Source organism: Lemur catta, chromosome 4, assembly GCF_020740605.2.
Source record: "Lemur catta isolate mLemCat1 chromosome 4, mLemCat1.pri, whole genome shotgun sequence".
In the NCBI taxonomy this organism is placed as follows: domain Eukaryota; kingdom Metazoa; phylum Chordata; class Mammalia; order Primates; family Lemuridae; genus Lemur; species Lemur catta.
In genome coordinates, this window is record NC_059131.1 from 105,279,896 (window position 1) to 105,304,225 (window position 24,330).

General features: G+C 44.8%; 2 protein-coding genes across 11 annotated transcripts in view; one reads left to right on the top strand and one right to left on the bottom strand.

Moving 5' to 3' along the window:
- Positions 1–2,019, top strand: part of C4H4orf19 (chromosome 4 C4orf19 homolog) — an 89,853-nt gene extending 87,834 nt beyond the window's left edge. For all 9 annotated transcript variants that reach the window (XM_045550498.1, XM_045550503.1, XM_045550502.1 and 6 more), the window contains one exon: positions 321–2,019. In XM_045550498.1, the coding sequence (XP_045406454.1) occupies positions 321–1,227 (907 nt within the window). In that variant the 3' untranslated portion in view covers positions 1,228–2,019. The remainder of the gene's footprint in view (positions 1–320) is intronic.
- A 14,474-nt stretch (positions 2,020–16,493) lies between these two features.
- Positions 16,494–24,330, bottom strand: part of RELL1 (RELT like 1) — a 60,008-nt gene continuing 52,171 nt past the window's right edge. For both annotated transcript variants that reach the window (XM_045550507.1, XM_045550508.1), the window contains exon 7: positions 16,494–18,511. The gene's annotated coding sequence lies outside the window, so the exon portion shown is untranslated. The remainder of the gene's footprint in view (positions 18,512–24,330) is intronic.

A 24,330-nucleotide genomic window follows, 5' to 3' on the forward strand; every position in this document is an offset into this window, starting at 1 on the left:
GGATGGACCATCAGTACTTAACCCTTTATGTCCCTATTAATGGACATTGTTTTATTTACTCTCTTTATTTTAAAATTCCATGAACCACTTTTACCTTCTCCACTCACATCCCCCTTTGGATCTCTTAAGATCTATGTCCAGTGGTAGAACATTTTTATACCAACTATATCTATATGATTTAGACACTTACATAGATTTTTAAAGTAACTGATCACAGAAATTAAATTAGCAGCAACAGTCGAAAGCAGCAGAGCGGGTGGCGGGCCGTGCGAATCCAGGGGCAGATCTGACTGCTTTCCATCCATGGTTCTCACCCCCAGCTGTCTCCTTGATCCGGCGCAAGCGCCCTCCCCTGGCTACGTCAACGAAGTGAACAGCTGCAAGTTGGATGAAGACGACACTGTTAAATTAAAAGGCAAACAGAGCGGCGAATTCCTGGTACAGAAAAATGACCCCCCGAGGGAGGGCTTGAAGAGCACGCAGAGCGGAGGCAGAGGGACTGGTGGGCAGGAGTCCAGCCGGTCCCACCTAGGGTGGCTCCCGCAGGGGGACTCTGGAGGGGGACACCGCGCGGACGGCGCTGCCAATGGCGTCGGCCCGGCCTCGGCTGCGCAGCCCAGCGGGACTCCCAGGCCCCCCCAGGATGGCAGCGGCCCCGGGGCCAGCGCCGCAGGCGGCATCCGGCCGACTCAGCCCTTCCCGGAAGGAGGCGGCGCGGGGACACAGGACTGCGCGTCGCCGGCCCGGGAGGAGACCCGGGTCACGTGCGGCGGAGGCTCCAGAGCTCCTTCTGGGGCACAGAGTCCTGCCTCGGAAGCACAGGACCGAGCCCTGCGGATACCGGCCCCGGATTACCCTCGGCTCTGGGCGCCGGCTGTGGACAGTGATGGTCGTGGAGAAAAGGATCACCTTTTCCAGCCCCCCGCGGAGGATGCGCCCCTGCAGGGAACTGCCGGGGCGGAGGAGCGCGGCTGGAATATGCCCTTCTCGCTGACGAGAAGCTGGGATTCGTTAGGCGAGGCCGTGGCAGCGGAAGTTCCAAAAGAGGAGGGTCCTGCCCGTGCCATGCCTGTGGGTGACCCAGGGAACAGGCAGGAGGACGCCCCCCTCTCCGACAGAGCCGGGGGCGGGGAGGTCGTGGACGAGGACGCGGCGGTGGCAGAAGCCCTCGCGGCTCTGGAGGCCGCTACCGCAGGAGAAGACGGGGACGGGGACGAGGCGGACTAGGGAAGGGCTGCGCAGCAGGTGCGGGGTGTCACGCCGAGCGCGGAGACGCGTTTGCTCCCTGGACGCAGAGCTGGCGATTGCGCCAGCGCGCACGGGGCGGCCTCACCAATGTTTACACCGCATCTGTCCCAACCGTGGTACCTGTGCCACACCGCTTGCTAAATACTGCGAGCATCACTCTGTGTGGATGGGCTGTCATTCGGGACGCTAGAATAAAAATCTGAATGAGCCACTGTGCCCACGTCCACGGCAAGTGCAGAAATTAAGCAACCTGCTTGCCCGCCCTCAAAGCTCTCCAGAACACCTGGTAGGAGGTTCGTGAGAATGCTTCGAGATCCCAGGGCTTCGTTCCACAGAGCGTTCTGCTCGACTAGAAACTCTTTACCTTGCATTGAGAGCCAAACTTGGGACCCAACCTGGAAAAGGCAACTACCCCACTTAAAGTGCCTAATGTGTCCCCAGAGCATGGCTTAACTTCAGGGACAATCACCCAGGGAACTAATAACTAACCACTTGTTCAACAGCAAGTTAAGCTCAGCAGCTTTCAGGGTGGAGTAGAAGTCACCAGTAAACAAATGGTTAGTCATTGCTGCGATGTGATTTTAAAACACCTTGACCTTAACTTTTTTGCATTATTACTTTTTAATCTCTTTGGGGAGTGGGGAGGCTGGCCAAATAACTCTTAACACTACGTGTGTCATATTTGGGTTTAAGTTCATGAGTTTCGGAGCAGCAAAGCCATATATGGAATGTTTTTATGCCATTAAATATCTGATTCTGATTAAAATGTAACAAACATGTGTCTCTTTGTCTTAACTCAAAGGTGGTTCTAATTTTCCCAGACTGAGTATCAGTGACCCTTGATGTCTCCTTGATTTAAAGAGCTAAACGACAAGATCACACTCAAGGACGGGGCCGAGTCGGTTTGCAGAGCATGGCTTTGGCTCTGTGTCCCTCGAGGTCACACTGTTGATACCATCACTGCATGTGCCAATCTTACTTTAAAGATGAGCAAGCCCTCTCCAGACTCAGCTTTCTCATTTACAGAAATAAGGACAGCCATTCTGACATAGATCGTTGGAGAATCTAGAGGAGCTAAGCATGCTCAGAACTATCTAGAAAAACATAAACGTGGAAGGTGCTTTAGTCTGATGTTTCATGATACAGGCCCTGAAACCGACGGACTTTGGTTTGATTTCCAGCTTTGCCACGCGACCTTGGGCAAGTGACTTACCCCTTTCCTTTTCCCGTCTATTAAGTGAGAATAATAATTGTATGTGCTTGTAGAGATTAAGTGAAATTATGTAAGTGTTTAGCACAGTGCCTGGTACTCAGTAGGCACTCAAAAAATGCCTTATTAGTTAAAAACAAATTTTAAAAAGTTTTTACATCGTCACAATTGAAAACTCTAATACTGTGAAGTATTTATTATGTCATCACTTCATTTTGGTAATTATTCAACATAAAACATGATTTCTGAGCCTCCTAGAACCTTTAAGGATGGCACCCTTATAAATGCTTAAGAGGCATGTTGCCCACCCTAGGTTGGTTTGGTACTGTAATGACAAGCCACCTCTACATACAAGGTCACTCAGAGCCTCTCAAAGATAAACTGTTGGCTTTGTTAATTGCATTGTAGGTGTGTCTGCTGTTGTATTTAGTACACCAAATGCTTAATATTTCAGAGTGTACATTCCTTCAACAATTTCCCAACTGTATCAGTTAGAATTATGTTCCACCATGTGGGATCAATGTCTTATACAAATAGAGGTTTATTTACCTCTTATGTAAAATAAATCTAGAGATAACAGTGCAGCCGCACAGGGAGTTCCCTGTATCGGGGACCCATGTTCCTTTAATCATTTTGGCTTTCTTCTCAAGGTCACCTTGTGGTCTGAAATGGCTGTTGGGGCTCTGGTCGTTATCTTTGCATTCCATGCAGGAAAAAGAATAAAAGGCTGAAAGCCCCACTCCCTCTCCATGAAGGACCTCACAGAAGTATATTCAACCCTTCTACATGTACCTCACTGGTCAACATCTGGTCACCTCGCCACATCTAGCTGCAAGAGAGATTAGGAAAAGTTGTCTTTCTAGCTGTGTGTATGGCTTTCCCAAGTAAATTCAGAATGCAGAAGGGGAAAGGGATGGTGAGCTTTGAGGCGGTCAGCTTACAGTCTCTGCCACAGCAGGTCCTCACAACCCAAAAGCTGGGGTACAGCTGGTTTACAAGAGGTTGACAGACTGTATTTACATTTAGAATGACATGGAAGGGGTTTAAGCCTTTGGTCCACGGGCAGGAGCCTTTGGTCCAGGAGTATCTCTAAACCAGATGGAAGAAGAAAATTCAGACAAGGAAGGGGTAAAGTATGAAGGCAGACAGGTCTCTTTCTCTTACCCAGATACGCACTTTTGCATTTACATATGTGTATAATTTTACATTTTAGAACAGCTGCAGAGAGTTCACTGTAATTGACAACTCAATTAAATTTTAAAGATTCTTTTTTGGTGAATAACTGCTCCAAAAAGGTTAACAGATGGCCAAGAATTGCAAGTGATTTTTAAGAGCAACCCATTTCATCTTTACCTTAATATCTAGGCTCCCCCAAAGGACATTAAAGGAAAATATGAATCTTCAGGTGGAAATTCTAGATTTTAGCTTTATCCACCAGGTCATCTAGCAACTGCCTGAGCACCCTGATGTGTGTAGTGTCTTCTTTCTGCAGCTTGTTGTCACCATCGATCAGAAAGGTGGCGTTGAAAATAGTGAACTTTACAAACATTCTGGACAACTTGAAAGCACAGACATACTCTGATTGTGAGGCATAAACCGTGATTAGACACAGACGGCACAGTTCTCCATAATCCTTAGCCAAGTGCATCGTGTGGATATTTACTCTGTTAAATCTTGATTTTGATTTAAGATTATTTCATTTATATTCTACATATAGGTTTCTTGAGGTAAGAAGTTACTGGGGGAAATTGAACTGTCATATAACGACGAAATTAAATGTTTTCCCCTGGTTGCCAAGGCAGATAGTAGCAAATTGTTATAACTGGCAAACTAGCTCCCCAAACAAATGAAGAGAATTTTCGGTTTCGTACATAGCATGTGCCCATTTGTCCATGCTCAGTGTGAGCCATTTGTCATTTCTCTCTTTCTGCCACACTCTGTCTCCCGGATTCTCTGTTCTCTTTCTACCTCCACGGAGGAGGCTCTAGAGAGTGAACGAGACGCCAAATGCAAGTACGTGAGCAAAGATCTCCTGGCCTCCCAGGCGCGGCGGTCTGCCTGCAGCCGAGTAGCAGAGGGTGCACAGTCGGTCCTGCCACACAGGACGCAGCTGCAGGCTTGGACTTGGACTTCCTTCTTCACTAAGGGCGCTCCTATTCGCACAAGGAGCCTTTCGGATGAAAATGTAAAAATTCTTGTTTCTGCCTCTGTTTTGTTTTTTCTCTAGATTAACCTCATTCATTTTAAAATCCTCTATTTTGGAGTTGGGGACAAACACAGACCAGCTGCCATTTGTTTTTCATGGTAAATGCTTTCCCTGTTAACTTAGAGAAAAATAAGTAGCTCGTTTATTTTATTTACTAAATTTGTTTCCCCTGTGTGTCAGGTTATAGCAAACATACCTGAACAGTCCACTAACTTCTGAAGCAGCCCCGGCCGCTCTAAGGCACGGTGTTTTATGCGAGCCAGTGTGTTGATTGCACATGATTCTTGCGTGCACATTTCAGTAAGTCGCCTGGAGTCAACTATTAGCAATTTGTTTTCAACTAAAGGGACTATACTAAATAAAGGATCTAAGACAGTGTATGGCACAGAGTGGGAACTCAATAGGTTATTTGTTGACTGAAAGAATAAAAACTCCTCCCAGTCTGGGTAAGGGAACATCACGCAACTACCCAAGATTTCTGAGTGCCAATTATGAGATTGTGATATAGTGTAATAAAGTTATAAATCAGGGCTGTGAGAGCAAAATTTATAGGAATTTGAGAGAATAGAAATTACATTTATTGTGCAGGCGCTGCTCCATTAGAACAATGAGGCTTCCCGGCGGTCTGTGGAAAGGTGGACAGAGTGGATCCAGGCAGCTGCTGAGGGCTTGGCCTCCACAGTGAGTCCCTGTTACCCTGAGGACAGTGGTCCCAAACTGAGACAAAAACCTTAAGAAAACCAGTGTTTGCAGCCAAGCAGCGGGGAGCTTGGCTGACCTGATTTTTCAGTCATCTTGACCTCAATCTTTAAAATCCTAGGGGAGAGGAAGAAAGGATGTGTATTTGAGTAATGAGACTCAGATCTCACTGTGCTCTTGGCTCCTAGAGGTGGAATAAAGCACATCCTGGGCTGGCTCTTGGGCAACACCTGCAGCCGTGTGTCGTGACCTCCAGGCCTGCAGAGTCTCTGCCCGCGTGGCCCCTGCCTGGCACTTCACACACATGTGACTCTTTAATCCTAATAAACCTGACGTGGAATCTGGCTGTCACCCTTGACCACTGTATGACTTTGGGTTTAAGTTTCTTAACTTTTCTGAGCCTCAGTTTCCTTATCTGTAAAATGGGGATGGTTCTTATTTCCCAGAGTTGAAAGCAGACATTCTCAAACTTCAGCATGCCCTGGGGCATGTGCTGTGCTTGCTTAAAAAGCAAATTTCTGGGCCTCACCTCCCAGGGATTCGGATTCAGGAGGTCTTGGGTAGAGCCCTGGCATCTGCATCGTTCAGGTGAGTAATTTTCTGGCCACACTTAGAGAAACTCTAAGACCGTAGCAGGGATTGTCACAGCTTTTTGATCGTGCAACAGTTGTCAAAAAACATATATATTGCACTCACCCCTAATACAAGTATGTTTACAAATAAATTACTGTTTTCTTGTACTAATATGTTATATACTTTTAGAGCAATACTAAGACAAGGTAACAATTAAACATCAAGCAGAGTCTTAATATTTTCTTCCCATACCCCTGGGGTATGTGAAGATGCGAAGACTACTTTGGAAACCACTAGTTTAGAAGAGCAAATGAACTGGTGTATATGAGAGTGCTTCGTAAACAGACAAGACTGGCCTCATATTTTTGAAAGCACAGACGCGCACAGACGTGTGTGAGCCCTGCACGCAGAAGGCAAGCACACATGCAAACACGCTCCCCAACACGCTCATGTGTGGCTCTTCATCCTCGCCTGGTTCTTAGCAGACTGCTGTATTTACTGCTTTTAAGCATTTTGGAATAGTTAATTCAGAACTGGGGTAAAATATGACCTAGAGACCAGAAGGTAGGCAAAGAATTTTGCTTATCTCCCTTATCAAACTACACATTCCAAACTAAGATGAATGAGGCTGTCGGGGAAAGGCTGATTAGAATATATGTTTAGTCACAATCTTGCTACTTTGAAAGCACAATAATACAATTTCTCTTGACATAAATGACCAACTTAAAAAGTCCCAGAAGAACAATTCCACTTCTAGGCCCTGCTCATCCTTTTCCATTCTCCAAAACAACCCCTCAGCTGTGGAGAACAGTGCCTGGAAACCTCAGAGCTTATATAAATAAGGACGATTACACAGGCCAAAGAGGGGTCATGCTTTCTGCTCATCCACTAAATGTGCTCTCTCTGTCTTAGATGTTGATACTTAGAAACAAAAATTATAAATCACCAATTATAAAGCCATAAAATCCAGACCGTTACATGACATCAGCCACAAGCCAGGTGACAGACCAGCAAGGACTATCATAGTTTTTTTTTTTTTTTTTTTTTTTTTTTTTGAGACAGAGTGTCGCTTTGTTGCCCTGGCTAGAGTGAGTGCCGTGTCATCAGCCTAGCTCACAGCAACCTCAAACTCCTGGGCTTAAGCGATCCTCCTGCCTCAGCCTCCTGAGTAGCTGGCACTACAGGCATGCGCCACCATGCCCGGCTAATTTTTTCTATATATATTTTTAGTTGTCCAGATAATTTCTTTCTATTTTTAGTAGAGACGGGGTCTCGCTCTTGCTCAGGCTGGTCTCGAACTCCTGACCTTGAGCAATCCACCCGCCTCAGCCTCCCAGAGTGCTAGGATTACAGGCGTGAGCCACCGCGCCCAGCCTATCATAGTTTTTAAAGTAAAAGTTTATAGAAAAAAAAAATTGCTGATGAGAGAAAAATTTCTGCAAAAACCCTACTTCAAAATAATTTGCCAAATAATACAACTATCGATGTAGAAGTCTTATTCAGTAATAATTTCTGGGAGCCATCGAGTTATGGTTTTTGGTATATTTATAGGTGCAAATGTTGTGGCTTAGCTTTTTTAAAACTACCATCCGCGAAGCGTGCAGTGCGGCCAGGTGCTGTTCTAAGTCCTGCGTGTGCATCTTCTCAGTCTCTCGGGACCCTGTGAGTTGCAGGTAGATCAATAGGTGGGGACTCAAAAAGCTGATAACTCGTCCACCGTCACAGAATAGGCAGGATCTCGACTGAACCCAGACTGAAGGACGAGCCTTACAGACTGTACGATGCAGCCCCTCTGTGGAGACACCCACGTGGCCGTGAGACAAAAAATAGGACTGAATCCAAATCTGAGATGTCTCCACAGACTGGAAGTTTCTAAGAAAAGAAAGCCTTTGGTCTCCATTATCTTAGGGAACGCAGCAACCACAACAATAAAGTGGATTCTAAGATCCAAAAGGTAAGAAAACTTTAAAACAAGGTTGTGGAAATAAGGACACCCCATCTGTATATGTAAAATTATATGTATTGTCAACTGGGGATAAAAGTGGGTGTTTTTTTTTTTTTCTGGTTCTGAGGAAGAAGATTTTAATAAAGAACAGAAGAGTTAGTCAAGGCCTTATCTGTGAAATCTCTGAGACTGTCTATCAATGCTGCTTCTCCAACAAGACCATGAACTTCCTTTCCCCTCAAGCAGGAGTCGGAGCCACGGGCCAGCCCTGCCCACGCACCAACAGCCACCGCAGACAGAGTTCCGTGCTCTGTAACACCAACATGACGTCTGTGCCCCGCTCTGGTCCTTACTGAGACTTACATGATATGCAAAATACTTAGCACATACTCAGCATGAGGCAAACGATAAATGTTAGATGTGATTTTATTACCCAGTGAAGGTCATTGGACCAATTTTATGAGTAACACTCAATGCTTGTTTCAATAACTAAATCTTGATTCTACCCACCAAAGCTCTCTGAGCTGCTTCTAATCATATCAATTCCTAAACTGGAGAAGTCCTTTTCTACCTACCTCATTAATGATCATTTAAAGGCAAAACTGCATCTTGGGGGCACTTAAATTTTAGTATATTTTCATTGCCATTATTTTCATCATTTAACAGCTGTAGGACACACAAGAACCTACCCTTACTTACAATTCCAAGTCACATTGCGTTTGAAGTGAATATTTACAGCATTAAAACTGGTCATTTCTTTTATGCTTCCTTGCCCCAAATAAGTTTTTATAAAATAAAATGCATTTTCATGGCTTTTGCCTGTATGCCCAGCACTTTGGGAGGCCAAGGTGGGAGGAGTGCTTGAGGCCAGGAGTTTGAGACCAGCCTGGGCAACATAGTGTGACCCCATTTGTACAAAAAATTAGCCAGATGTGGTGACATGTGACTATAGTCCCAGCTACTTGGGAGGCTGAGGCAGGAGGATTGCTGGAGCCCAGGAGTTTGAGGCTGCTGTGAGCTCTGATTTCGCCTCTGCACTCTAACCTGGGTGACAGAGCAAGACTTTTCTAAAATAAAATAAAATAAAATAAATGCCTAATACAAAACTGAAACCTTGGGAGGTTTGGGAGGGTTGGGTGGTTATTTTGGAGGGATTGTGTTTGGTTTGGTTTTTATTTAGTATGGTTTTTTGGTATGATTTTGGTTTGATTTGGTCAACATTAAGATATTCATCCATAATATGGAAACCCATAAATTTTGCAATGTGGGTATCGTGTTATGATTCCAAGAGCATTTTGGCTAGGATTTCTCAGCTAGATTAACTTGGAAATGAAAATAAGTGGAGCTCTTTTTAAACTCACTGAACTCACTGAGATGACTATACTATAATACATGCACATCTTATCATAGGAGAGCGAAGGTAAAATTTCAGCCGACATAAACAGAGAAAGAGAACATACCCCTTATCTTGTACATCTGGATCCATTCAACCTCAGGGGGAGGAAATCTTTCTCTCAAATAAGGTATTTGACCTGGAGCCAGGAGCACCTCAGGCCCCAAACATGCTGCAGTTGCGTCTTGTGCCTGAGTCCTCCCTGAGTCCACCTTTGAATGTTAAGCAAAGTAACTGGCAGAAACATCAAGAACTGACTCTTCAATGGCCAAAGTTCCCTCATTTATTTCACTAAAGCGGGTCAGCATGCGGCAGCTCTGAGGCTAGGGGACGGTCTTATTTAGTCCCGGCCCTGCACTGACTGCAGGACACATCTGAGCTCGCATGACCTTCACCACCACCCGAAAGGCACATATTATCTTCATTCAATAGTTAGAAGACTGAAGTCCGAAGAGTTTAAGGTCACAGACAGCCAGAGGCATCTGAATGCCAAATCTGAGTTCTTACCGGGAGCCCTGTGCCAGAGCAAGGAGAGACGGTGGAAGGAGATTATCCTGAGGCAACAAAGGCAACAGGGCTGGCAGGAGCATTTCAGAACAGAAACCACACAGGCCTCCTGGCGGTGGATCCGAGGCAGCTCTGGGCAGTCTCAGCTGCAGGGCTGAATGCCCTGGCTTCGGTAGCCATGCGGCTCTGTAACTGCTCATATATCCGCTTTTCTGCAAATCACTGCATTAGTCATGGGTTCTTTTTGTTTGGTTGCTTGGTTGCTTGCAAGTGACAAAAACCCAGAATTTCCTTGAAATGTTCATGAAACTCAGAAGGGCAGCTGGGCCTCAGGGACAACTGAACCGGGGGCTTCAAAGCAACAAGCACTGCCGCCCCTCCCTCCGCACGTTGCCTTCCTTTCCGCACACCAGTGTCCTGTACACAGCGGGAAACGTGGTCTCTACCAGCCCCCGAGCCTACAGCTCAGCCACCAAAGAAATAGGCCATTTTCCCTAGCTCCAGTTTGCTTTGGCCAGGCTGCAGATGGTGCATGTGCCCACCCCAGTGTGTCCAGCCTCGGTCAGGAAGGAGCAGGCTGGGTGCTACGGGCAGGCTAGGAGTTCCCCAAAGGAGGGGGCGTCATTCTCAGAAGGGAGAGGTGCTGGGCTGATAGAGTCCCAGTGGCCCACTAGACACACTGCTTCCACCTTTCTTCCACGCCTGTAGTCCTGCCTCTTCAACAGTTGGACCCAAAAATACAATGGTGAACTACTATCTCTTGCATTATCCTGGATGGAGCTGGAGCCCATTCTCCAAAGTGAAGTATCACAGAATGGAAAACCAAGCAACACATGTACTCACCATTGAATTGGTACTAATTGATCAACATTTATGTGCACATATGGAAGTAACATTCATCGGGTGTCTGGTAGGTGGGAGGGGGTGGGGGGATGGATATAGTCACACCTAATGGGTGAGGTGTGCACTGTTTGGGGGATGGGCATGTGTGTAGCTCTGACTCAGATTATGCAAAAGCAATGTATGTAACCTAAACATTTGTACCCCCATAATATTCAGAAATAAAAAGAAAGGAATAAAGATGATGTAGGAAATAAAAGGGGAAAAAAGCCACGTGGACCCTCTTTTACTCTGTGGCTCTCCCGTGAGGTCTGGAACTCACAGCAGGAACCACCCTGGCTCAGCTCGACTCTCAGGGCCGTGTGTGCCAGGCCACGCACGAGCCGTTTGGATCAGCCATGGAGGGACAGATGCACACAGACCCTCTGCCAAGTCACCAAACACGCCAGTTTACAACAGCAGCACTCGCAGACAGGGTGGACGTGGAGACAGTGACAGCACTGTGACCTTGCCTAAATTCTTCTAATCCTTAAAGCCCCTGTGAGACAGGAGATTTTACAGATGAGGACACTGAGGCTCAGGAAGGTAAGGCGGCCAGCCACAGGGGCTCACGCCTATATTCCCAGCACTTTGGGAGACTGAGGTAGGAGGATCGCTTGAGGCCAGAAATTGGAGACCAGCCTGGGCAACATAGCAAGACCCATCTCTACAAAAAGAAAAAGAAAGGTAAGGTGACGTTTCCAGAATCACACATGGTGGGTAGCAGAGCAGGGGTTCGAATGCAACAGTGAAGGTCGGCTGCTTCCCTGAGACCACTCTGCTTCCCAGTCACCCCACTTCCGTGGCAGGACGCTTGGGGTTTCCCCACAGATGCGACTCAGTCATTCCCACCAGCATCCAAGGGAACACCTGCAGGGACACAAGCCCCCAGGAGAGGAACGGGAGCTTCTGATGAGACAAACAATAAAGACCACCCAGCAGAGACGGAAAATGGGTTAGGAAAAACCCAGACTTTCACTCTCATACAATAGCTGACGATATGTTTCATTTGTAAAGGTGGGCTGGGCGGGGACGGCGCCGCTGGCGACAGGTGGCCCGAGGCCGCCCCGCCTGCGGCTCCCGCGCGCGGCCAGCAGAGGGCGCGAGCGCCGGCTCCGAGCGCGGCCGAGGCGGGCGACCGGCGGGGCTGGGCGGCCGCGACACCACAGGATGCCCGGACAAAGAAGGGCAAGTGGCCTTTCAGGGGGTTAGAGCTACAGTGAAGTACCCCCGGGGAGGTGCGAGAACAGTCCTGCCGAAGGGCCCTGCGAAGATGAGAGAAAAAAACAGGGACTCTTTGGGCAGAACCAACAGGCCCCACTCAGACAAAGAGTCAGAGGGTCCAACAAGTCACCAGTTGGACCTTAGGTGCAAAACACAGTCCCCTGCGACCGTGCTTATCAGCGATAAGCACTACATCGTGCGATCCCACTGCCAGGCTCCCAGCGTTCTGCCGTCCGCAGTGGGAGGGAGGAAGGGCTGTCCCCACAGCGCAGCCGGTGGCGGGAGCCCAGGTGCCAAGACAGATTTGGAAAGGAAGTGCAGGAGCATTCGAGCCACGGACAGTCGCTGGCAAATTCACGCGGGAGCGCCCGGGCTGGGAGGTCGCTGCCCCCACGGCAAAGTCACGGCTAGCGTCGCACGGCAGAGTCAGCAACTGCGTCCCGCGGAGCAGAGTGGCCAGCTGCTCCCTGCCCCCCATCGACCTGAGAACGACACAAAAGCAGAACGGTGCCTCGGCACCCCCGTTCTGCGGGACACTGCTCCTGCCAGGCGGGACAGCAAAAAGGCTGACCGATCAAAAGCAAAGCCTGTCACCCTGAGTGACCCCTTTCAACTGGGATTTGGGGGCATTTCTAACATCCTCCTTGGTGCAAATATTCTGGGTGTCTGGTTTTCATGGGCCAAACATTATCAAGCAGCTTTGCCACTTCCTCAGCATAAGCTGTTATTGGTCATCTTGTTTTCAAGGAAACACACACACACACACACACACACACACACACACGCGCGCGCGCGCGTACAAATTCAAAATCACATGTGCAGTGCGGCCCCACAAACCGTGAAGTTTGCTGCATATACATTTTAAAAATTTTCACCAGGGAATGAAGGAGGGATGGAATGCGGGGGGTGACAAATGACTCTGTGTTACGAACGAATCACATAGCCCACGGGGTGGGCAACAAAGGAGCTGACCTCAGTAACTGGCGAACGGTTCTGGCTGGACACCACCAGGCAGCAACCAAAAGGAACTGCACGCGCACCGCACTCCACTTGGTAAGTGTGCTTCTCACAGCCGTGCATTTTCGAACTGCTTAGTATGTACGCGAGGGTTAACAAATATATAAACGTCTGAGATGACAAAAGCCAGTTTTTCTCACCATAGGAGAAAAAAGTTATAAACAAGGGAAGCAGGCAGGTTGGAGCAAGTCCTGTGGAACAAGATGGGAGTGAGAGTGTCAGTCCGGGCGCAGGCTTTTGCTTTACAGACAGGTGGATACGGAAATACATAAAGATGTGTGCATACACACGGGTCAGTGTGTGTGTGTGGGTGGAGGCCGAGAAGCTGCGACACCCCAGCATCAGTGAGCACACCTAACGCCCCGATCTTTATTTCTAAACGTCACTCTCCAGTATAAGGAACCAGGGCTCTTGGATTAGTGGTTGATTCCAGGCATGGGGCAAGGAAAACACAAGCTGAGAAGATGAGCCTGGAGCATCTTGCGGTGCCAGAAAGTAATAAAGGGCTTTTCAAAAAAGAAAGAGAGGGGCAGAGATGGAGGGAGGAAGGGAAGAGGGACGGAGCCACATCAAAGGACCCAGGCACCAACCTGGGTCCTGCCACAGTCATGACCGCTGCAGGCAAGCTCCACCGATGGATGATGTGGTGAGTCAAATCGTGTCGCCCTAAAAAAGACATGTTGATGTTAAAGTCCTAGCTCCCAGGACATGTGGATGTGACCTTTTTTGGAAATAGGGTCTCTGCCAATGCAATCAAGTTAAGATGAGGTCATACTGGATTGGGGTGTGCCCTAATCCCATGACTGGTGTCCTTATGCGAGGACTGAGACACACATACAGGGAGGGAGGCCACATGAAGACGGACACAGACACTGGGGTGAAACAGCTACAAACAACGGAATGCCAAAACTGCTGGCAACCCCCAGAAACTAGGAGGGAGGATGGAACACATTATCCCTCAGAGACGACAGAAGGAATCAACCCTGCAGGCACCTTGATTTCAGACTCTGGCCTCCTGAACTGTGAAAAATAAATTTCTGTTGTTTTAGGCCATCCAGATTTTGGTAATTTGTTATGGGAGTCCTAGGAAACTAATACAGATGGTAAAATTAATGGGTAAAAGCTTAAACAGAAATAATCATATTTGCTTAATTTCAAAGTAACTTTCCTCAAACCTCTATTAATTACAAAAGGGAAAAACTGTAACTTTGCCAAAGCAAAACCTGGCAGACACCAGCGTGACCCATGATGGAAGTGGCCGTCACTGGCAATGCATACCGTCACGCTTCCCTGATCCCGTGCACATCACCTGAAGGGCAGCCTTTCCCTGATATAAACCCACAATCTAATCATAAGAAGCAGCTGGAAAACCCAAGTTGAGGGGCATTCTAGAAAAGAACTGACCAGTACATTATAAAGTGTCAAGACCATGAAGCACAAGAAAAGACTGACGGGTGGTCACAGATCAGAGGAGACTAGATCCAACAAATAAATACAACGGAGGATCCTGGAACAGCAAAGGGACATTAGTGGGACAACTGCAGATATCCAGGTAAAGTTGTGGCTTAATTGGTAGTATTGGGCCCATGTTAATTTTTTAGTTTTGGGCATTGTTCTGTGGTTATGTAAGATGTTGACATAAGGAGAAATGGCGTCTGAAGGACACACATAAGTCCAAAATTATCTCCAAATTTGAAAGATATAATAGGCACACCTCATTTATATTGCACTTCACTTTACTGTGTTTCGCAAATACTACGTTGTTTTTACAAAAACTGCAGGTTGGTGGCAAACTTAATTGATAAATACTGTATGCATTCCGACTCCTCCCCTACTTCTCTCCCCTGTTCTCGGGCCTCCTTATTCCCAGAGACACAATCTTTAGATTAGGTCAATTAATAACCCTACAGTGGCCTCTAAGTGTTCAAGTGAAAGGAAGAATCACGTGTCTCTCTTTACATCAAACTGTAGAAATGACTAAGGCTGGCAGAGGTGAGGAAGCCGCAGAAGAAATTTGGAAGCTAGCAGAAATTGATTCCTGAGGTTTAAGGACAGAAGCCGTCTCCGTAACATAAAAGTGCAAAGTGAAGCAGCAAGTGTGACGACGAAGCCGAGCAGGTTCTCCAGAAGATCTAGCTAAGACCACTGATGAAGGTGGTCACACTAAACAACAGGTTTTCCAGTTTATGAAACAGCTTCCTATTGGAAGATGCCATCTAGTACTTTCACAGCTAGAGAGAGGTCAATACCTGGCTTCAAAGGACAGGCTGACTTTCTTATTAGGAGCTAATGCACCTGGTGACTTTAAGTTGAAGCCAATGCTCCTTTACCATTCTGAAAATCCTAGGGCCCTTCAGAATCATGCTAAATGTACTCTACAAATGAAACAACAAAGCCTCAATGATAACACTTGTTTATAGCATGGTTTACTGAACATTTTAAGCCCACTGTTGAGACCTACTGCTCAGGGAGAAAAAGATTCCTTTCAAAATATTACTGCTCATTGATAATGTACCTGTTCACTCAAAAGCTCTAAGATTAATGTTTTCATCCCTGCTAACACAACGTACATTCTGCAGCCCATGGTTCAAGGAGTAATTTTGACTTTCAAGTCTTACTGTTCTAGAAATACATTTTGTATAGTGATTCCTCTGATGAATCTGGGCAAACTAAATTGAAAACCTTCTGGAAAGGATTCACCATTCCAAGTGCCATTAAGAACATTCATGATTCATGGGAAGAGGTCAAAATACCAACATTAACTGTGTTGAGGGTTGGGGTCAAGACGTGAGAACCCCAGGAGTGGGACAGGACTTTGCCAAAGAGCAACCTCTGGACACGTCAGTTCACTGAGCAAAAGCTGCTCGACCTTGAGGGGGACATTCCAGCGATCAGGGATGTCTGCAAACGGACCCGGCCCTGAAGCCTGAGGGCCACAGCCTGGATGTCTGCAGACGGACCAGCCGGCTGAGAGAATGATCAGAGGATGTCACCCAGCAGACGAGGGCAGTCTGCTACTCTAAGCCTGAGGCAAGCAACGTTCCTCTCTCTCCCCTGAGTTCCTGTCTCAGTACATGAGGAACTAGATAAAATAGAAAGAAGTACGTCATCTCTTTTGTTCCCATTTAGATTATACGCCCTACTGTTAACCCACGAGCTTTTCACGTGAAATCATTGTAATCCATAACATGAAAGGCTCAGATAATTGTTGGCATTTTTTAGCAATAAAGTATTTTTAATTAAGGCACGTATGTACTTTTTTTAGACATAATGCTACTGCATACTTAAAAGACTACAGTACATGGTATAAGCGTAACTTTTATATGCACCGGGAAACCAGAACAATGTGTGCGACTGGCTTTATGGCGGTATTTGCTTCACTCGGTGACCTGGACCGGAACCCCCAGTATCTGCAAGGCCTGCCTGTGTCGGAGGACGAGGGTGCTCCAGTAGGGAAAGCCGGTGAGGAAGGCCAGCCAAATGATCACTCAGTACTGCAGGACACACTGTAGAGTTACGCTCCATAAATTATACTACCACCACTGTACTTTCAATGTGCAAGGCACCAACAGTCGGTTCATTCAAAACAACACACTCTTTAACATTTTTATTTTTTAACTCTGCTTTGGTAGTACAAAAGTCATAAAAGTACAAACCAGACAGTTAAAAATACATTTGACACTCAAAATGGTGAAAAATTTCCTTTACAAACTTTTACATCAGGGTGGTAAGCCAACTCATTTATGACACAAAAAGCCGTTCATCATTAGTGTTTTATGTAAGGTTTATTGTGGATCCCAATCCTCATAGAGGAGGAGGAAAAACACAAGATCTGTAAACATCAGTTGCTCTGGGAACAGTTATGAATTCTCATCTGATAGCAAAGTATAAACCAGTAAAAAGCTTATGTGTTGAAAATATGAATGCTTAACTTTTGGCATATTCGGAGGCCAGCCAGACAAAAACTGCTCAAGTATTAGAAAATACTTAAAACGTACTCTTGGTATAAATACAATTTTAAATATTTTTGAGTATTCTCTTGCCTGTTGTATTGCTATAAAAAAAGTGCTCAGACTTGAATAAAATTAAGAAATGTTTAAAGCTCAAGAATATCTTACATTTTATCCCTCACCATTTTGAGGGCATAATATTTTAAAAGCAAAAAATTATGCGTGTTTGTTTTTTATTAAAACTATTGGCCTAGACTGCACATGTATTATTTACACTAATATACACCCCTAAAATCCCTCTCTTACTACTTTCTGGACCTCAGTGAAATTGATTTCCACACTGACTTCTATTCCACTGTGTATGTGAATGTATACACATATACCATTTATAAGTTGTCAGTAAAAAGTCACATGAAATTGAATTCACCAGTCATTTAAAAGGTTAGAAATTTTTAGTTTGGTGCCAGAAACTGAATCAAATAAGTATATTTACAGTAAATACTTTGAAGTATGTTTTGATGGAAATCATCTTTTGGAAGCCAAATGAGAAATGTGCTTTTTCTCTTTGAAATGAAAGAAGTGCCCCAGGCACCTCCCAACACTGACATGGAGATGGGTCTCGGAGATTTCCCTGTACCAGGACTTCCCCAGCGCTCACGGGACCCACCATCAACAATAAATTACTATATTTGCCTCTGGGTTTTTTCAGGTGTTTTGTAAAATGTAAAGTTAAAAAAAGAAATAGAGTTTTCCAGGCCTAAAGGGAAAGTAACTACTAAGAGTCTTTTAAATAATGAGCAGTAGTTATAAGATGGAAAACAGGAAGTACACCAAGAAAAACATGCCAGAGGTAGGTTCTTGTGTTTTGTCCTTGGGTTGTCAAAACAAGAATATTTTTTTTTTTAGTGACTTTAAGCCATTTTCCCCCTTTAATCAGTGAACTAAACAAGAATTGTTTAGCTCAAGCTAAAAAAAAAGAAAACTCTCGATATTTTAGACGTGACCTAGGAGTGGCATGACAGCTGGAGCTGATGCTGAATTCTTGGTCTAGGAATCCAAAATCCAGCATCTGGTCCCGTCTGACTCCACAGTCTCCGGGGGGATCAGTTTCTCAGGGCTGGACTAGGTTATTTCCAAGGACCTTTGACCACTGAAAGTTCATCTTTTATCCTTTATAACAGCTAAACTGTATTTATGACAATCTTTTTACAACCAGTATCAAAATGGGATGTAAGAACTGGGGAACAGAAACACACACACACACACACACACACACACACCCCATGAGCATAAGCTCACACCGTACAGGAACAGGTAAACTGTCCACAGTGATGACAACGGGAAAACTGCAGTGTGGACACCAAGGCCAGGGCAGGGGCTGGGGAGTGGCAGGTAGCTAAGCGTGGTGGGGAAGATAAAAAATGAGTTTTTCCTTCCCTGGTAATGTAATAAATTTTTCATCAGACTTTTTAAACCAAAACGTCTTTCAAAGCAAACTGAATTCTATATCCAGCATAGTAATAATATTCACTTTTAGGTTGTATCCGCATGCCTGCTGATTCCATGATAGACACTGTATCAAATGTATAAAAATATTCCCTAGGCAACTTCATGTCTTCTAAGTTTTCAGTCTCTTAGAACTCTTCAAATACAGTCACTGCTGCAAGAGAAAACAAGAAAAGTAGACCTTTAATAAAAGGTAAACATTGTATCACATATTAATCTGCCCGAATATTTAAAAACACAGAAGAATCTTAATCCGCTCTTATGCTATTCTAGCCCATCCAGCCCCATTCCTTTCCCCATTATACATTTTTTCTAGAATTCAGTCTAAAGAAATTTAAGTAAAATTAAAATTAAGCAAATTCCAAAAGGATCTCATTATCAAGGTTTGGCAAAGCAAAAAAGTAACAGCATTTGAGGGCCACAGGAGAAGGCGGTTATTTTTGTGTTAAATGCTTCTAAAGTGAGCATTCTCCCTGTGATTCATGCGTCACTTCTGGAGAACATGTTCTTTATCTCCTTTGCCACAAGCTGTCCAGTAATGAGCAATAGAGCGAACGTTCTCAGCCATCAGGAACCTTGTATGCATCAGGTGAGGTGTGTTTCCAAAGCTGCACCACACAGAGCTACCTACGGTCTCGACCGACCACCCAGGGCAACCTAGCTGGGATTTCAAGTAAGAACACAATAAGAGAACTTCAGCCTTCGGTCTTCACTGTAACCTTGAGGGTTCTGTATTATATTTTCAAGTGATTCTAACAACTGGCCCTTGTCAATGTCTACAGTTACATTACAAATAAAGCCCTCATACTTACAGAATAGTTCTCTACTTTCCAAAGGGCTTTTTACAAATATCTCATAGAATTGACAGCTCTGTTCCCCTTTGTTTCCTGTTTTAAAGAGTGGGATAACTCAGAACAGGATGAAAATTCTAGAGCTACCTGTGTATGTTGAAATATACATACCACGCAGGTGAACCTATACAAGGAACAAAACACTCTCCTATCTGCCAAAATTGTGTTTGCCCATAAATGCTAAACAAAACCAGAGATGAAACTAGCTTGCAAAAATTTGAAGAAATAGAGGAAGGAAATTGCAGAGCATGTAAACAGGTGGAAAACCATACCAGGCTTGTGGATCGGAAGAATCAACACTGTTAAAATGTCTATACTACCCAAAGTGATCTACAGATTCAATGCAATCCCTATTAAATTACCAACATCATTTTTCACAGATATAGAAAAAATAATTTTATGCTTTGTATGGAACCAGAGAAGACCCCGTTTAGCAAAAGCAATTTTAGGCAATAAGAACAAAATGGGAGGCATTAATTTACCAGACTTCAAACTATACTACAAGGCTGTGGTTATTACATCAGCTTGGGATTGGCACAAGAACAGGGATACAGACCAGTGGAACAGAACTGAGAATCCAGATATAAAACCATCCTCATATAATCATCTAATCTTTGACAAAGCAGACAAAAACATACATTGGGGAAAAGAATCCTTATTCAGTAAATGGTGCTGGGAAAACTAGATAGCCACATGTAGAAGACTGAAACAGGACCCACACCTTTCACCTCTCACAAAAATCAAATCAGGGTGGATTACAGACTTAAACCTTAGGTGTGAAACTATTAGAATTCTAGAAGAAAATGTGGGAAAAACTCTTAGACATTGGCCTAGGCAAAGAATTTATGAAGAAGACCCCAAAGGCAATCACAGCAACAACAAAAATAAATGGGACCTGATTAAATTAAAAAGCTTCTGCACAGCCAAAGAAACTGTCACGAGAGCAAACAGACCAACCTACAGAATGAGAAAAAATGTTCGCATGCTACACATCCGATAAGGGGCTGATAATTAGAATCTAATCAGCAAGAAAAAAATCAAACAATCCTATCAAAAAGTGGGCAAAGGACATGAATAGAAATTTTTCAAAAGAAGAACAATGGCCAACAAACATATGAAAAAATGCTCAACATCTCTAAACATCAGGGAAATGCAAATCAAAACCACAATGAGATATCACTTAACTCCAGTGAGAATGGCCTTTATCAAAAAGTCCCAAAACAATAAATGTTGGCGTGGATGCGGAGAGACAGGAACACTCATACCCTGCTGGTGGGACTGCAAACTAGTGCAACCCCTGTGGAAAGCAATATGGAGATACCTTAAACAGATACAAGTAGACCTACCATTTGATCCAGCAATCCCATTATTGGGCATCTACCCAAAAGAACAAAAGACATTCTATAACAAAGACATCTGCACCTGAATGTTTATAGCAGCACAATTCACAATTGCAAAGATGTGGAAACAACCCAAGTGCCCATCAATACATGAGTGGATTAATAAAATGTGGTATGTGTATACCATGGAGTACTACTCAGCTATAAGAAACAATGGTGATATAGCACCTCTTATATTTTCCTAGATAGAGCTGGAACCCATTCTACTAAGTGAAGTATCCCAAGAATGGAAAAATAAGCACCATATGTACTCACCATCAGATTGGTTTCACTGACCATCACCTTAAGAGCACATTTAGGAATAACATTAATCTGTCGGGCAGATGTGGGTGGGGAGGGGATGGGTGTATACATACATAATGAGTGCAATGTGCACCATCTGGGGGATGGACATGCTTGAAATTCTGAATGTGGGGGGCGGGGGGGAAACAAGGGCAATATACGTAACCTAAACTTTTAAACCCCCATAATATGCTGAAATAAAAAAAAATTAAAAAATAAAAACAAAAAATATTTGAAGAAATAGCACAAGATCGGTAGAGATGTCTTTAAGAACATACTGTTTACTTCTTTTACAGCTCACCCTTTGAGACATGTACTCTAATATTTATTTATTTTTATTTATTTTTTTGTGGATATGGAGACGTGCTATTTGCCCAGGCTGGTCTTGAACTTCTGGACTCAAGCGATTCTCCCATCTCGGCCTCCCAAAGTGCTGAGACTACAGGTGTGAGCCACTGCGCTTGGCCTGTACTCCAATATTATCCATATTACCCTTTTCTGTCATTCTGTCATCCGTAATACTCACAATGATTATGAGAGGTGGGGGAGGGAGAGTGATTTTCCGAACGAGATGAGGGGTTGGGTAAAGGACCCCTATTCCGTAACCTAAACAGGAAATGAAACATTGTCCATCTAAAATGGCCTGGATCAAGTTTCCAGTTATAATGAAATAAGTAATTCCCTGCACTGCACTGCCACAACCTAGCACAGCTGAATTACGGATTGTTACTGTAAAGCTGAACAAGTCAAGTCTGGAACTACTTCCAGGTAGGAGTCGTTACGTGTGAAACATTCTAGCAGAGAAAACGGGTAAAAAGGCTAGAGGTGGAGAAATACAATAAATGGCCCAAAAGGGGGCAAAAAAGGAAAATATAAGAGAGAATTTTCTGAGCAAAACTTTAAACTAGGCCATTATCTAGAAAACAGGTATTCCACCATTTTTCTGTCTCATTTTTATGTACTCCCTTAGAACAAATAACAAAGCCAAGGGTGAGGGATGCCAGGCCTAGAATGTAGGGTTTCCCCGTAGTAAGTTTTCATTCCAACCTAGGAGAGCATCCCATTTAGAGTGTTTTGCACACAGGTGACCGACTTTTAAGAGTGGGCACATGCAAGACCACAGGCTGGAGGCTAAGGGCGAGGGGCCTGGAGCCAGAGGCCCAGATTCAAGTCAGAGCCCTGGTACAGCTGCGGAGCCGTGGCTGTCTCTGTAGCTCTCTCTCTTATGCGGTTATAGGGATTTTACATTGGATGATATATGCAAAATGCTTAATAAGGGGCCAGGCAATCAGTATACCCCCAAAGTTAGCTATTCTGGTAATTACCATCATCCAATTTTCTGCTCTGAACAACCACATTAGCTTTCTTCCACAGCTGCCTTCTGCAGCTGATTAAAACTGCACTGTCTGCAATATCTTTGAGAGAGGAAGTGGAAAAAAAACACACACACACACAAATTGCTGCTTGAAGTCCTCACCGCTAATACTAGAAACCAAGCAGAAATGGGAAAGTTAATCTTTTTAAAACTGTTGCAGTTCTGGTCTCTCCTTACATACACACACTTGCTAGGAGGCAGCACTTCACTGGCAGAGCAGCTAAGAATTTCCAGATAAACACCCGTCTTATCACAAAGACAACCTGGGGGAAAGAAGACTCCATGGCTTGTAAACTTCCAACTGTGGCCTTATTTCTGGCAGCGAAACCAGGTACATCAAAAGTTAAGGACTGTGTCAGGGTGCATTTTCACAGTGTTAAATTCCTTTTCATTTCATTCTACATTGGTGAATATATCCAGGTTGATACACAAATACACACTTTGAAACAGCGTTTCTTCCCCACAGAGCACCCCTAGCATCATTAGAGCCTCCGTCCACATGGCCCTGCAGAGGCCGCGTGGGCTGCCGGAGCGTGCGGGCAGGAGGGGAAGGAAACATCCACCCACTCACCGTTCTCCGTTGCCATCGCCATGGGACCACGCCACATTTAACAAGCCTGACTTCTCTCTCTTTTGGGGAAATTCGTTGATTACAATTATACACACGTGAGTGTTCAAGCCGGAAAAAATTAAGCAGAGCCTCCTTACGCTCAAAACACAACTCAGAAATCCCAAGTATAACCATTTCACTCATGAAATGAGACTGATGCACAAAAATTAAGAACCTCACAAAAGATTCATCTGGAACAAATGAGGAGGTTGTCTTTTTCTTTAAAGTGTATGGCTTACTACATAATCACATAAAGATAAAGCCATAATCCTATTATTATGCTATGGTTCCAAGGAAACCACAGCATGTTTCTGATTGGGACATACACATGCCTTGTTAAAAAGGATTCTCTAGAAAAAAGAATCTAGTCCTTCTAAAAGTTAGAAACACGTTTTAAGAAGCTGGGAGCCTAAGCAGATTAATGGACAGTGCACGCTGAAATCTCAAAGGGCAGAGTGTTCAGGAAGGGAAAGACTCCCTGGTCGATAATAACAGCACTGACATTTGCACAGCAGCTTCTACATGCCAGGTACTCATTCACCCAGTCAATCTTCCCAATGACTTCATGAGTCAATGCCGATTTCCATTTTCATAGGGGGAAACGAAGGCTTATCCGTTCAATAACTTGCCCACGGCCACACAATCAATAATGGGAAAGCAGGGACTGCAACCCAGGTGGTCGGCCACACAGTCACCCCCACTCTGCCTGCCACCTGATCACCACGGAGACATCAGTCAATGGGACCCTCACTTCTCTGCTGCCCACCTACGAGGAGGGCAATAGCAGGGAAATGCAGGAACTGGAAATGCCAGCAGGGCCTCTCCCAGGGGAAGGCGCTGCGGTTATGTGAACAGTTAAGCGATGCTAAAAAGCCTGCACTCTACAGGGGCCCAGTCCCTGAGAAGATCAAAACTGTACGTACAACATCGAATCCTGATTTCATTGAAAGATACAAGGATAAAGGACCACAGAGCTGGATTAATAATTTTCTAGAGCACTTTTAAATTAAATAAATGGGGAAAGTTGTTTATAGGAACAGAGTTAAGATTATGGCAACAATGTTCACACTCAAGGCCTAGAGCTACATGTAGGTGATCACTCACTAGTAATCTGTGATCCTTTAAGGCTCAGACTCCGTGGTCGGAGGATTATCTTGCTCCGGGGGCTCTACTGGACATTCCGTGGTTACGTGCTCACAGGTTACAGTTGCTGAAAATGTGACGCCACAGTCTGGCCACAGTACTGCCTGCCCGGCTGGTATCTTGGCAGCTGCAGACTAATAGCAACACTTCGCAGTGTGCTTGGTGCTTGTAGTCTTTAAATCTTGCTCTACATTTTGTGTTAAATTTTATAAATTAATATTAACCTTATATCTTATTTTAATAAAGGCTCCTTGTTTATTTAAAAACACAATAGAGTCATACTAATCTAGGCTAATCTGCATAGTCTCTTTA